The sequence below is a fragment of the Thunnus thynnus genome, chromosome 21 (assembly GCF_963924715.1).
Source record: "Thunnus thynnus chromosome 21, fThuThy2.1, whole genome shotgun sequence".
Classification (NCBI taxonomy): Eukaryota; Metazoa; Chordata; class Actinopteri; order Scombriformes; family Scombridae; genus Thunnus; species Thunnus thynnus.
Window position 1 is genome coordinate 13,515,223 of NC_089537.1, and position 14,764 is coordinate 13,529,986.

General features: G+C 40.3%; 1 protein-coding gene across 1 annotated transcript in view; it reads left to right on the top strand.

The window, feature by feature from the left end:
- The first annotated feature begins 3,380 nt into the window (after nucleotides 1–3,380).
- Nucleotides 3,381–14,764, top strand: part of prex2 (phosphatidylinositol-3,4,5-trisphosphate-dependent Rac exchange factor 2) — a 94,842-nt gene continuing 83,458 nt past the window's right edge. The window contains exons 1-2 of the mRNA XM_067578909.1: nucleotides 3,381–3,497; nucleotides 3,617–3,869. Of these exons, the coding sequence (XP_067435010.1) occupies nucleotides 3,732–3,869 (138 nt within the window). The 5' untranslated portion in view covers nucleotides 3,381–3,497; nucleotides 3,617–3,731. The remainder of the gene's footprint in view (nucleotides 3,498–3,616; nucleotides 3,870–14,764) is intronic.

Below are 14,764 nucleotides of genomic sequence, written 5' to 3' on the forward strand. Positions count from 1 at the left end.
CTTTATTTCTGTCTTTCTGTGGCAAATATCTTGGTTTCCTTTCCTAAGTGTTACATGTAGCGGTTGTACAGGCATTTAAAATCTGCCACAAAAAGGTTTTTATTTCATATCAAGACATGGGTAATGTACCGTATTAGACTTTCCTGCATCTGAATGGAGAGAAAAATCTGAACAAAAAGCAATAACTTTTGACAGACTACTACTGCAGATATGTGGAGGAATGTTGGTTTTGGCTGCCATACGCTGAAACCCTGAGAGGCAAATGGGTGGAAATACAGCCTTACATGTCGATATCAGTGTAAATTAACACTGTTATCGCCTCTCATGTTTGAAATTAAGTGCAAATAATCAGGAAAAAAAAACAGGTCATATCAGCCTGACACTCGTTTTCCAATGTGAGGATCAGAACATTTCCTGGCAGCACTCAGCAAGGCACCGGCAGCACGAAACCACAAATAATAGAAGCTAATTCCACAGACTAAAGTCATGGGCAATAAAATCAGCAGCTCTGGAAATTTACCTGCATTGGAATGGTTAATATAAAACCATAATTAAGTTGGTCTACCGCAAATGTTGTCAAGGCTTCTCTGCTTTTTTTTTTCAGACTTGGACCCACATTTAGTACATCTTCTGTCAGTCTGGGATCCAGGCCTGTTCAGTCTGATGGAAAACCTTTTTTGAGTCATAGTAGGATTAGTATTTTAGTCAAAAACAACAGTGCTCTCTGGTGGCAGCAAAGAAACAGTACATCACATCCCCTCATCATCAGAAAACGCCTCCAAATGCATGCAGTGCCAAATATGACCACCAGAGTATAGTACATGTCAAGATTTATTCAAGTTTAAGAACCATGCATGTCCTCGTCTCACCTCACAAAACTGACACTAACCTGTAATTGAGACATAAAACAGCTCCATAAAATAAAGACTCCCTCTGGTGCTGATGAGTTGGAGCAGTTATCGGTTAAATTCATTTTCTCTTTTGGCGTATATACTCCACAGACCACGCTTCAGAATACACAGAGAGAGATACATAAAAATGTAATGGAACAAAGTGCTGCAGAATGGAGTTAATTCAATCCCAGCGTGTTGAGATGGTTATCCTTTAATTGTAATTGTGGGCTGCAAATGGCTCCCTCAAAAGACTTTTAAGCTGGTGAAATTAAAGCTGGTTTAAGTGTTGATTGTGCTTTATTTTTTACCCAGGCGCAAAATGACTCTGACTGTGTCAAATTCAATATACTTAACATTCCTCTCAGATGTCCTTGTTAGAAGGCGGCATGCAGGGGCTGTTGCACAAAATTGTCACCTCCCAGTGATGGGAAATTCTGTCCTAATTTAACACAATCTGATTGTTTGCCACTGTTTGCATATTCTTTTAGTTTTTCTACAGTTTTCACATGAGAAACTGTGCCCAAACTCTAAGCAAGAATTTACTGCAGAATGAGAGGTGGAAGTAGGACTGAAACAAAACAGGATTCGTATATTTCCAGCTTGTTAAGATGAGCTGTGGCGCAAGAGCATCTGCTTGCTTAATTTAGAGAAACATCTTGAATCAAACCTAGAAAAAAAAAAAAAACACAGGCACTACAGAAAGGACACATTTGTAACAAGAGTACTTCTGCAAGAAATTTTCTTGTGTCACACCTCCTGGAAACTGTGCCGGTTACGCTCATTTTGCACAGATATGTGTCATTGCCACAGTGTAGAGGAAAACAAGGTTGAATGTGTTTCAAATGCAACCCTCTCTTATCAAATTATGAAGAGAGGCAGGTCACATGGTCATTGATGCTCCCAGGATGCTGACCCTCTCCTTAGGAGTTTCACACAGACTGCATCATAACTCACACATTTATCCTGCTATCTGTGTCTCACTTTATTTCATAGTGAAGGAGTTTTTGAATCTGCATTCAAGCTCAATCAGTGAGGAAACTAAAGCAAAGGGACATTCTGTTGAAAGTGGTGGACATAATGAGAGGAGAAGAACTTTATGCCTCAAGCAATTCGGATCCATCTGTGTTTTTAATTGTGTTTTTCTTTTACACTTTTATAGATTTTATTATGCTGCCTGCACTTTAGTATCAGAGTAAATGCTGTTCTGTTCTTCTTTGCACAAGTGCACTCAAGAAGGATGAAAAATGATCTTCAGTCTTGAATCTATTAAGCTTTATTTGCATGAATGGGTACCAGCCGCTGTCCCAAAAGCAGGAAAACAACATACATTAAAAATGTTGATAAATCTAATGATAAGTAAGAAGTAATCACAGAACTAAGTCGAATAGAAAATAATATACATTTATTATTCAAATACATTCATGCATATGAATTTACATATAAACAGAGACATATTATGAAAACAGTCACATTTACTCACATATACTATAAATCAGGCTCACAATATTATCATTAGTTAGCTCTTTTTCTCTTGAAAATGATGGCAGGCACAGATGTAACCTGTGTAACCAAATATTTATGCTGTTTTTTTGTATTTTCACCCATAAACCTGCTCTTTAACAGCTCTGTCTTTCTTCTTGTGCCACCAAAAATAACAACAGTCTAAAGAACTGATGGTGCTGTAACGTATGCAAGTAAATTCCTTATTAACTCACACACATTAGTGATAAGCTCATTTGCAACTTAATGATGTAAGCCAAGGTTTTATGACTGGAATTCATTACTTCAGGAAGCAACTCCTGTGCTTTATTACAAGGAAAGATAAAGGGAGACATAATTAATGTAATGCAACATAATTCTCCAGCATGGGTAACTTTTGCAGTGAGAAGGCTTCACCTTGGTCCGAGCAGAAAGCCTTGACAGGGTCTCAGTGGGTCTTGAACAAAAGAGAAATGCTTTTATTTCCCTTCATTATTTCCCTTCGTCATTTTCAGAGGAGTGAAATTGTGTGGAAATATATTACTCTCTTTTGTTTATCTCCAATTTACAATATATTGTTTGTACTTCATAGTTAGTAAACAAATTGTTGCCTAATTTTATACCAAGTAATATTATACCAATATTATTATTCATGCTATATTATGTATTAAGTCTATTTGTAGGATATAAAGTTTTCTTGTCCCAGAAGCAAAGTGATTATTCCTTTGAAATGAAAACATTGAAGTGTCATAAATTAGCATTATTTTTGCATATTCAGGAGCATAAATTCACCCAGTGTTGAGAAAAATTCCTGCAAGAGTTTTAAGTGTCAGTTTCGACTGATTTAAAGGTCATTTGTGAGACCATAGGAACTATTAGGTGAAACCCGTGAGTTGGTGGTCTCTCATAACTTGTTGATGCGAGTTTATTTTGGAAACTGCAGGCGGAAGTCACAGCATTAATTGTGCCTGACTTGACACTGGTCCATCTCTGCATTAAAGGCTGCAGGGAGGCAGGATCAGGATCAGGATGAAGATTCTGGGAGTCACATGGACTCAACTTTGTAACTGGTTTCCAGTTGTTGTACAGCCCTCAGTCACGCTCTGTGTGAAGCTGTCTCACATTGTTGAGTAACTTTCTTTGATTTTTTTATTTCATTTTTTTTAGCTTACTTTTCATGCGTTTTCATTCAACATTTCGCTTTTTTCCTTACTTTTCTCGGACTCTTTTTTTTTCTTCTGCAGGGAACCTTCACTTCTAAGCATGCTGCAAACTTTACACTTTCGCAACTGAACTCCGTTATGTGACGTGAAACTCTCAACCGCAAAAGGAAATAAGATTTGCATTTATTTACACACAATGACTGAGGAGAGCAGAAGTGAGCACAGAGCTGAAAGCGTGAAGGACATGGAGAAACAGCTCCGGTTACGTGTGTGCGTCCTAAATGAACTTCTGAAGACTGAACGGGATTATGTGGGGACGCTAGAGTTTCTCTCGGTAAGTTTCGACAACAATTTTAAAACAGAGACATCTCATATAAGTGCACATGTTATTCAATGGGATGAAGCCCTAAAGCGCACAAACAAACAAAAACAGCCAGCAGCCTGTTTAGTATGCATGGTGCATCAGGCTCCACAGCAAGAACTCGTCCACTGAGTGTTACATGTTAATAACCTGTGTGAACTACTTCCCCTGGTGTGAGCGGGATGATAATCGACTTTTGAGAGTGTTACCTGTAATATTATCGGAGCTCATCCCTCTGATAGGGATATTAACTTTTCAGATTGCAAGTGTGAAATTGGAAAAGCAGTCACAAAGAGGCACAGCTTTAGTTCCTGCAAAGCCAGTGTCATGTTTAATCCTCTTCTCATTCTGCTTATTAGGCTATTAAAGGATCATAGTGGTTTGTCTGGTGAGAACTAATCATAAACACATCATTTTTTCTTACGGAGTAGTGATATGGTGATTAAGATGCTGTTAAACCAAGTTTTTAATATCCTTACGTCATTTAGGAAGTGCTTACTATGATGTACACCTTGAAGTTAAAGTGTATCAGTCCAGGTTGTTGAAGACACCTCTACATTCATTAGACACCTTTAAATTTAAGGAGAGAATAAACTGAAATCTATCAGTGAAACTTCTTCAGTGGCACCCATCTGTCAACTGACTGTGTCTTTGTCACACAGACAGGCTCGTAATTTCTACATCATTACTATTCCATCCGTGTTATTACGCTTCTTCCCACACGGCATAGAAAATGTGAGTGTGAGTTGAGTTTGCTCTCTTTGCCAACTTCTTATCAAACCCAGAAGGGTGGAGTAGTGCCAAGGACAGCACAGGTGGACTGAAAAACGAAAATCACTGGAGCTGGTACTCAGCTGGCAACACATCTCAAAGTGTGACACTCGGTTGCTGTAACATAGCAACTGTCACTTAATGACATTACATAAAAAAAAACACCTAACCTCAAAGACAAGGAGGGGTAACTCTGTTTAAGCATCAAAGCTGTGAAAATTTGTCATTGTTTAACAGCTGGTAATCAAGTATTTAAACTGCTTTATTTGACCGAGACAGCTGTTGCTGTTGCAAATGCTAAAAGTGAAAATCCTTGCAGTAAACACACCAATGTGATGTGATCGTTTTATCTCGTGTTCCACTGTAAAAAATGTGGATTTGGATGGTTTCCACTGTATTTTCTCAGCAATTTAAGCTCCTGAGCGTGATGGGAACTGTGCAGGGAAGTGAGGTCGAGGGGGCACCGTGTTGTGTGTCATTAAGAGCGCTATTTCCCAGACCACATGTATGAATGTGTACGCCCGACCCCCTCCCACTGCCCAGATGTTTCCAATGGAGGACAGAGGGACTAGGGAGGGGATCGAGCTCTATCTGGCCAGACTGTGCATGGCCTTTCTTAGAAGTGGCATCACTAGAGGAATGGAGGAGGCAAGTACATGAGGGAATGTGTCCTCTGTCCTGGTAGGGGTTTGGAGAATGCACCCCCCCCCCCCCCTCCCTTTTTATCTCCCCTGTTGTTCTGCAACAGGAATTCATTTCAGAAGTGACTGATCCTTACAAGGCAACTCTGTTCTGGCTGCGAATGCCGTGACAGATGCATCAGATTGAGATCTGACAGTGCATTGTTGGTTTACAGCAGAACAAGCTAGACGATGTTGATGGTGAGAAAGCTAGAAAGTGAGAGAGTAAGATGAAGAGTGACTATTATCTACTGTCTTATCATCTGGGAGGTCCTGGGGAGCGTTGTGGAAGATACTCAAGGATGATCAAAGGCAGCCCTACTGGGGAGAAGGGTCATATTGGAGACTTTCATCTGATCACACACAAACACACACATTTTCCTCCCCTGCTTCCTCTACTGCCACAGAAGTTTCTGTCTGCCTAGAGGTCAGAACGGAGGACAACCCGCCCTCTTTCTGCGCGACTCCCTGGTGGGATAATCCAGGGGACTCCGAGTAACAGCAGGGAGAGGCACAGACGGGATATTGCTAGAGGGGTGAAAGGGAAAAGGGTTGAACGGATCATGCAGTAGATATTGCCAGGAGGGTGAAGGGGTAGGTGGGGAGGAAGGGGGGTTGGAGAGGCTGGGCTTGGTGCCTTCTCTTGTAAACCATATTTCCTGGAGGAGGAATTCCTCCGAGGTTAGGAAATGCTGGGGAACAATGAGGCTCCGGTCAGTAGCCCAAGTTGAACTGTAGAGCAGAGACTGTTGCCGCCAATCCGTGGGACCCAAACACAATACACCTCACACATACTGTACCGTTAAGGTAGTGGAAAACATCACAGAGAAGCAGGATGATTAGAGAAATTTGTCCCAGGACAGTCTGAGCCTATTGTGTCGCAACACCTAGCTTCTCATGAGAAAATATACAGATTACATCTTGAAGGTGTCAGTTTTGGAAAGTCTAAACGTGACTCTCTTTGGTTCATGCCAACTTCAATTTATGGCTTCCACAGTAGTCTCGACTGTGAGAGAGAGGCTCTAGGGAAGCTGTCTGATATATCTCATGCCTATCTTATATAATGAACAATTATAGCTGGAGATAGTGGGCGGCGGTGGACACTAGTGTTTATCTTGGACAGCTAGGAGCCAATAAAATGACAGTCACTCTTAGAAATGTCTCAATGAGAGGAACAAATCCAGACTTAATGTAAACAGCCCCTCTAATGAGCTCCTCGCATTTCTGCAGTTCTTTTTTTTTTTTTGCCACAGTGTCAAATGAAATACTTTTCTAAGACTTTGTCATTGTTCTTAGTTGATAGAGGGACATTGAAAGACATTTGCTTGCATGATAAGCACTTAGGAGGGAATGGAAGAAGGGACAATGAAGGAAACCTTTCATGTCTTGATTCTGGAGGGAGATCTGAGCCACAAGTTAACTTAATATATTCCAAAGAGCTTTACAGCGCATTAAGTGGTCCCTCAGCTGCTGCCTTCCTCTCCCCCAACAAAAGCCTGTTGAACTATGAAGCAACCACTGAGTGTAATGTTTAAAACAGTCTCAATCCCTTGAATAAACTGAAATTAAATAAATGTCATTTGAGACATTCCAATGCCATCGGATCCTCATTCCTGTTCTTTTAAGACAACAAAAAAGCCATTGCTCCTCAAGGGTGAAATTACAGAATTACTGTATGTTGTATTTGAGGTTTCACATTTTTGTAGAGCTGCATATGCTTACCCTTGTTATATTTCCTTTATGCAGAGAAGTTGTTGGTCAACAAACATGTCGATGGTCACTTTAAATCTGTGAAAATGGCTGCAGGAAGTTGCAAAATCAAGCCTAATGGAGAAAACAGCCGCTAAGAAGGATCATTTACTGGCTCTTAGAAACCCAGGTGTTTGTGTGTGTGTCTGTGTCTGTGTGTGTATAGAAGTTCTCTCTCTTTTTCTCTCGGGATTTGGGTTTGTTTACATCTTGGCTAGGACTGTCACGTTTGCCAGAGCTGCTTAGGTTTTCTTTTTACATACAACATACAACTAGCTGCAGTTCTGTCCAGAAGGAGGTCAGGTTAGGGGGAGCATGACGAGTGGGAGCAGATGACCCCAAAGGTTGTGACCTCTTGTTCCTATCCCTTTCCTGTCTGTTAATCTGTAGACTTCATGCCAACACCCAGCTCCCTCCTGTCTCCCTATGGAAATAGGAACATAAGATGCTGATGGTCAGCGGCTCCTGATTTGATAAAAGCAAGCACAAACAAAAACGTGTTAACAGATCGTGTGCCAGTATCAGGCTATATATGGAGGCATGTTGCATTCATGTTGAAAAAAATGGTTTTGCCATGCAAGTTTCTTGATGAAATCAAGATTTTTTTGTTATTATTTTGAGATAAGTCCATGCTATGAGAATCTTATTAATATTTTCAGTTTAGATTTGCATGTTAGTCATTCCTGGTGTCTATATTTGAATAGAATTGTCTGTTGTCTGGATTAATTGTATATTGAGCAAGGAGCTGAGTGACCTACTTGTTCAGATTAGGTATAAAATGTGGAAAAAATCTATTATATTATTTTGCTTTTGATAAATTATATTAAGTGAAATATTAAAGTAAAAAGCTAAATCATGAGCCAGAAAGAACAGTTTGGATTTGTAGGAGGAGATGCCAGGTCAGAGAGGCCAAAGCAAAAGTTGTTTACATTACTGTAATGAGACTGACAGCATGTGATATAACTCCTTGTACCGATTCTTCTAAACTATTTAAATAGCTTTTTTAAGTTGGCCGATCAGATAAAATATTCAACATCTGTGCTCACATGATGCTGGTGGTGGGATTGGGTGGTCTAGGGGTTGAGTACTTAATGCTGAGAGCTTGCCAGTGGCCATTTACTGTTGCTTATATTAGTTTGTCTCCATTATGGGCTAGATTTGATGATAAAAGAGTCCACAGAGAGTTGTGTTTTTAAACTGGCTGCTGTTTCTGCCCCGATTACTCTTTTCTTTACTCCTTAATTACTTTGTTTATTTGAGGTTGATGATTGCTGCGTCATTCTGTTCCCATTTCTACACCTGTCTCTTATCCCCTCTCTCCTTTCATACGTCTTGAATCTCTCTTGCTTCCTGTCTTTCTTTTTCGTTTTTCACTGTAGTGTGTCCCAGAGGGAGCGGTGGCTGCATATGTTCCATCCATTGTTTTAGATGAGATTAATTCTGCCTTATTTAAAGTATATATAGACACAACTGTCTCTGTACTGTGTATGTGTGTGTTTGTAAGAGAGCAACGCAGAAGAGAGAATTGGAAGCACAGAGAGAGGTGAGATGTTTTTCTCCTTGACTCTTAATTGGATTCGGTCAGTCTCTGTTGCCTGAGAATACAGACAGTTTCTCTCTTGTGTCTGTCCCCAGTGCGAGGCCCCTGAACTGATGAAGTGGCTCACTTGCATTTTAATTTCACACTGCCTCTACACAAGTGGTTTGCATTTCATGCTGTGTTTGCAAGGACAGTACTGTAACTTCTGAATTACTTGTGATTTTTCACAGTCTGCATTTAAGTGTTAATACATTCTCTCTGTGCGTGTCTGTAGATGTTTATTGTGTGCCTTTTAATGTTGTATTTACAGGATCAATAGATGCATTGTGCGATATACTGTATGACTGTGTGTGACAACCTGTTTAGTACTCTATAGTTAAATCTGTAGCCAACCTGAAGATGAATGATAGCGAGGATTAGCTTGGCAACAACAGAGCCTTTTTCCTGCAGAGATTTTGTGGCAACCTTGAGTCCCATATCAATTAAAACACTGAGTGGGATAATCCTTTATCTTCTCATTGTGTAATGCTACTTTGGAGCTGCTGTGTTTTGCATGTCTTTCAATATTTTATTCATTTATCTTTGTGAAAAAAAAAAAAAAGATTTAGCAATTTCCTCAATGTAGCAAATGTGATTACCATTGGGAAATATTCAGTCACATGGACGCCTACATTATGCCAAGTTGAAGAATTACTAGTTGCTAGACTGAATATTGTGATCCTCAGTGAGAGGCGTGACAGTGAAAGTAATTTGATTTAAAAGGTTGTTTGTAAGCTTCCTGTCTGTAGGGCTTGGTATCACACCTCAATCCTTTATGGTATTGACCAAAAATGTGTACTGAAAGCAGAGTTGCAATCTTATTTACTTCTTTGATCAGGTTGTTCCTGATTTAAAACATTTTGACCAATTTTGAATTATTTTGTTTTGGCTAAATTCCTGTAATGCTGATTTTGTTTCACCATTTCACCATCAAGTGAAGTCTGGCTTTGTTTGTTAAAGAAATAGTTCCACTCTCATGTCTTAAAGGAAGCTACAGTCATTAACCAGTTAGCATAGCAGAAAGATAGCGATTTCTTGGCCAGACACAGTGACTTCCTGGAGTCTTGTCAAGACTATAACCCCGTGTCTAGACAGCAAGCGTAGCGTAAACAGCACGTCAACAGAGCAGCAACGGCAGCGGGTGCTGCTGGAAGCTTTCAGGTTCAGTATTAAGCGTAGATCACCTGTGTGTTGGAAGCGCTCAGAGCCCAATACACGACTGTAGTAACGCGCGTAAAATGGAGGAAAATAGACTTGAAGCGTAAATGAATGCTTCAGGTCGCTGTTACGCCTGTAAGATGCGGGTGAGATGCGAAACTGCACAGATTAAAATGAGAGCGTATCTGTTGCGTGTGACATGCGCGTTAAAAACGCGTATGACATGCTTGTTGTCTAGACACGGGGTAAAGCTGCAAGACATATCAGTGGAGTCACTGTCCCCAGCCAAGGAGTACCCTGTAATACCGCAACTTTTTGTTTTTCACACTTTTGTATTTATTAAACAAAAATATGATGTTTGTATTTGTGAGCTTTAGAGGTGTGGATTTCATTACCCTTGGACTTAATGCTAAGCTAAGCTAACCGTTTGTTGGATGTAGCTTCATATTTACTGTACGGATATAAGAGTGGTATCTATCTTCTCATGTAACTCTAAGCAAGAACGTAAATAAGCATTCCCAAAATGTGAAAGTACTTCTTTTTTAGAAAAACATGGTCATATATTATAAAAGCAAGGTATTAAAAGAAGTATTCCTTTGGTCTTGGCACCGAGACTCAGAGATGGCACAAATATCAAAAAATTTCAACCAATTCCAGGTCTGCCTGTGTGTGTTGTGTGTCCTCCAATCTCATCATCTAGTCTACAGAATGACTTTATTGATAAGTTTGATTGCAGTTCTTTACACCGTCTTTCTGTCAGTATAAAAAACGTTCAAGTCCTTGTGGCAGGTTCTTGTACCAGAGAGAGTTCCTTAGCTTTTGTCTCAGAGACCATTTTTCAAGCAGGATTTCCTTCCTTCCTGGCCCTCCCCGTCTTTACATTGTGCTGCACGTTTCCTGCTTCAACACACACACACACACACACACACACACACACACACACACACACACAGACACACACACACACACACACACACACACACACACACACACACACATACACTCATACACTTCCCCCCGCTCTCTCCACTGGGCCAGGGAAAGCAGAGTCGTGCTACAGATGCCCACTTGGCAACATGTAGCTTCATTGCATATAGACAATAGAGCTGCAAGGACCCCTGCACTGAATCCATAGTGTGGATTCAGCTCAGGAGGCAGAGGTGGTGCTGTGTAGCTGCCCAGAGTAGAAGGCAGTCATTGATTTGGCCAGTGCCAGCTGCCCGGTCACATGGTGTCTACGTGTGACAAGTCGAAGAGTGGCAGGGCTCCGGTAGACACTTGTCAGGACGTTCATGCAGTGTGAAGGGGTCATCATCACAAGGGGCCCTGTGTTTAAGCTGGCATGCTCTGCTGCAGGGAACACACACACACACACACACACACATACACACACACTCACACATTTGCTCAGATCAGTATGTCTGCAGCGTTGGTTTTGCACTCTTAAACCTGCTTCAGCATTGCTATAATTGAAGACACCGTTGGAAAAAATGACAATATGTTTACAGACAATTTAAATATTGGTATGTTGTTTATAAGGCTATTGCCTGTAAAAAAAATAATTACCAACAATGTGGCTTGGTATCATAAAGTGGTGCAACTGCTTCTACATTTTCGAATCTTATTTGGTTTAATTCACTTGTTTTTGATTTAAGTGTCCTCAGAATATGTCTAAACACATCTGCATGTTCCCTTTGTGGTTTCAACTCACACTTTCCATGTCATTAATGTCTCTGTCCTTCCTGCATTTCTGGGCTCAGAATCCATAAACACCCAGAGCTACCCAGCCAGACATGATGGGAAATTCCACTTCACATTGAATTATTTAATTAAACACTTGAATGGGATTTGCTATAGAAGCTCTGAGACTTAAACAAGAAGTGTCTCTGTCCACCAGACGTTTTAAAATGTTTGTATGTCTGTCTTTCTTGCTTCCTGTTTTTTTTTCAGTCTCTAAAACGATTTGTCCCTCACACTTCAATATAAATGACTGGATCTATTGAGGGATATGAATACAACTACTTTCCACCATTAAATCTGCCTTTCACATACTTTTTAGTCTAAAGTCACGGTATGTGTGCCGTCACTTTGGTTTCACTCATAAAGGGATAACTTAATAATTGAAAAATGACCATGAATATGAGGTCTAGTCTGGCTTTCTAAATCAGACCTTCTCAGAGAAAGCTTGTGGGATTTTTCTACCATATCATGATAAAACATTGAGATAATATGTGTTGTAGGCAGGATGGTTAAAGACTGGATTTTATAATATCATTTTGAAAATGTTTAAACTGTTGAAAAGATGTTGGGGTTATGAAATTTTTCCCTTGTTGTCGGTATGCAGTGAAAATGTCATTTACTCACCAGGTAACACAAATATACTGCATTCTTTCCTGTGGTGATGAAGTTAGGCAGCATTGGCATAGTCAACCAGCCGGGCGTCTGTTTCACAGATGCAATTTGCAAGTGATTCTTGCAAGCAGATGGTGAATGTTAACAGTGTCACAGTTTGCAAATGATCGCTACAAATTTATTAGCATTTTGTGAGTCCTACATGTATGTGAATCTTTAGGAATCTCACAATGAGATTCAATTCCAATTCTTGGTGTCTGGTTCAATTCAGAATCGATCCTTGATTCAAAACCGATTCTTGATTGAATGAATAGAAAAGCAGACACTATTTTCAGTCTCTTGCTCCAGTATACTGTGTGCCAAACCATTCACTTGTGTCGAAATACAATATGAAGCATAACTGGCAATTAAGATAAATGGTATGAAGCCTTTTTAATTTAAAAAGTTAAAGGCATACTATACAGGATTTGTTGGTTGATAGTTGAACAAGCTATAGAGTGAATGAAGAGAGGGAGCGGCGCTAGCGAGAGCAAAGCAGCGAATTAGATAAATAAAACATTATTTTCTGAAGTACAAATAAACACACTCACACCTCTGCACAACCCTGCTGAAAGTTGCTGCATTGCTGGATGTTGTGTAAATGCAGCCGAAGCGCACGCTCAATCCTGTCTGGTAGCATGTGCGCGCTGATGCTGCACTGCCTCGTAGTTGAGTTCCGCCTTTTTTGTTCCATCAATATCACGTTATTAACTAACAGTCAGAAATGAAAATTCAGAATTGAGATTCTTATGTAAATCAATTTTTTTCACCCACCCCTACCTACAAGAATTTCTCATTCTCCTGTGTGGGTGTCAAGTGTGTTTTAATTAGTGAAATGTGTCAAATCAAAGCTAGAGGAAATGATTTCATGTTACAAATTGCGGCTTGCATGTTGCAAACTTTCCTATGGCTTTGGTGCGATTAAGCAAATTGAGTCAAGATTCCTTCTTTCCAGAGAGAATCTGCATGAGTTAAAATAAGTAACATAACTTGTTCAGTATCGAAATAACAAAAAATCACAAAAAGCATGATATGTCCTCTGTAAAGTACATTACTACAGTAAAAACTGAGAAGCAAAAATGAAATTACTGACTTAATAAAGTACTCTAAAAACTGCATATATACAAAAAGTTACAATCAAAGGAGTAATTGCACAATCCGTGGTTTTCATCCTTGCTTATTTGGAAGAATAAGTGGACTAAATCATAATTAAGGTCTAGACTGCTCTGATGCAGCCATGTTGGCACGGTGCCTCGTGCACTGTCCATTCACAGACAGAAAGAAGGCATGATGAGCAGAACCCTGGCAGGAGGGGGTGTTTGGACGGGTGGGCATGTCATCAACAGTTGTGCTTGGGAGAGTTGTGGGGGGAGAAACTGGCAGGGTAGTTGTTCAATTCTCCATTGACAATGTCCGGTTCTCTCATGTGTGAGAGAGGCTGACACTGCAGGTTTCCCTTTTTCTTGCTAGTCCTGCTGAGATGGATGGCGTGAGGTGAGGAGGGAGGCGGGGGACTCCAGCGGACGATTCGGAAGCCTGAAATGCTAATCAAGTGAACAATCTGGGTATGTGACAGTCATGCTTGGGAGGCTGACGATTCTGCTAAGTCATCATGCAGATCGATACAGTGTGCTGGCGTGTGGCTCCGTTGGGAATCGCCAGCTATCAGTGGGTGGTGGTTTGCTTGGCTGCACATGGAGATTGGGGAAGCATGGCGGGAGAGTGATCGAGCTCGGTCTCTAAAGACTAACTCTCATCTACTGGATGCTAGTTTCAGTGTTTAATATCCAGTTTCCCATTTCAAAAGATCTTCTTAATTTGCTGAAGATGCCTGCCATTTTATAGCACTGTGGTGGGTGAAATTGAACAAACCCCCAGCCTGCCTGTCAGGTATTCAGTTAAACGGGCATGACCACAAGCATCATTTTATGCTCATGTGCTCATTTCTCTCCAGTGTCAGCCATGCAAGTGGCTCACCAGGACATTGGACACAGACATATTCATTAGATAAATTGCTTCTTTCCAGCTGTTTATGAATCGCCTTGGGTGCCAGGGTCAGTGAAAGGACAGAAATAACATCAAAGAGAAGATTTTTTCTTTACAGGCTTATGCTTGACTCCCCTCCTGGAGTATAGGCCTTCAACAACAGACCTAATTTTTCTTTACCCTTGACAGAATTGTTGGTTGCCTCTAACCACATTGCTAGGTTGGTGTAAATTTTTCTTTGTCAAGCTAGATTTTCCCCAAATCAGGCATTTCTTACAATAATATGGTTTCAAATGGTTATTCCAATTAATCTTTTACCATCTTGAAAAATGACACTTAATTTACGGTATTTTATTTATTTTTGGGAGTCTTCTGTTGCTCACTCAGATTGCCCGAAATTTAAAATGACAGTGGCAAATGTTCTTAAGACAAATGGATTTTTGTTCACTAGAAGATAATGTAAAATGAATGCTCACAACAACAACTCACACGATATTCACCAACTTTTCTCAAGAAGAACTTTCTTCTTAAAACCCCCTTAAAGTTTTCATGAA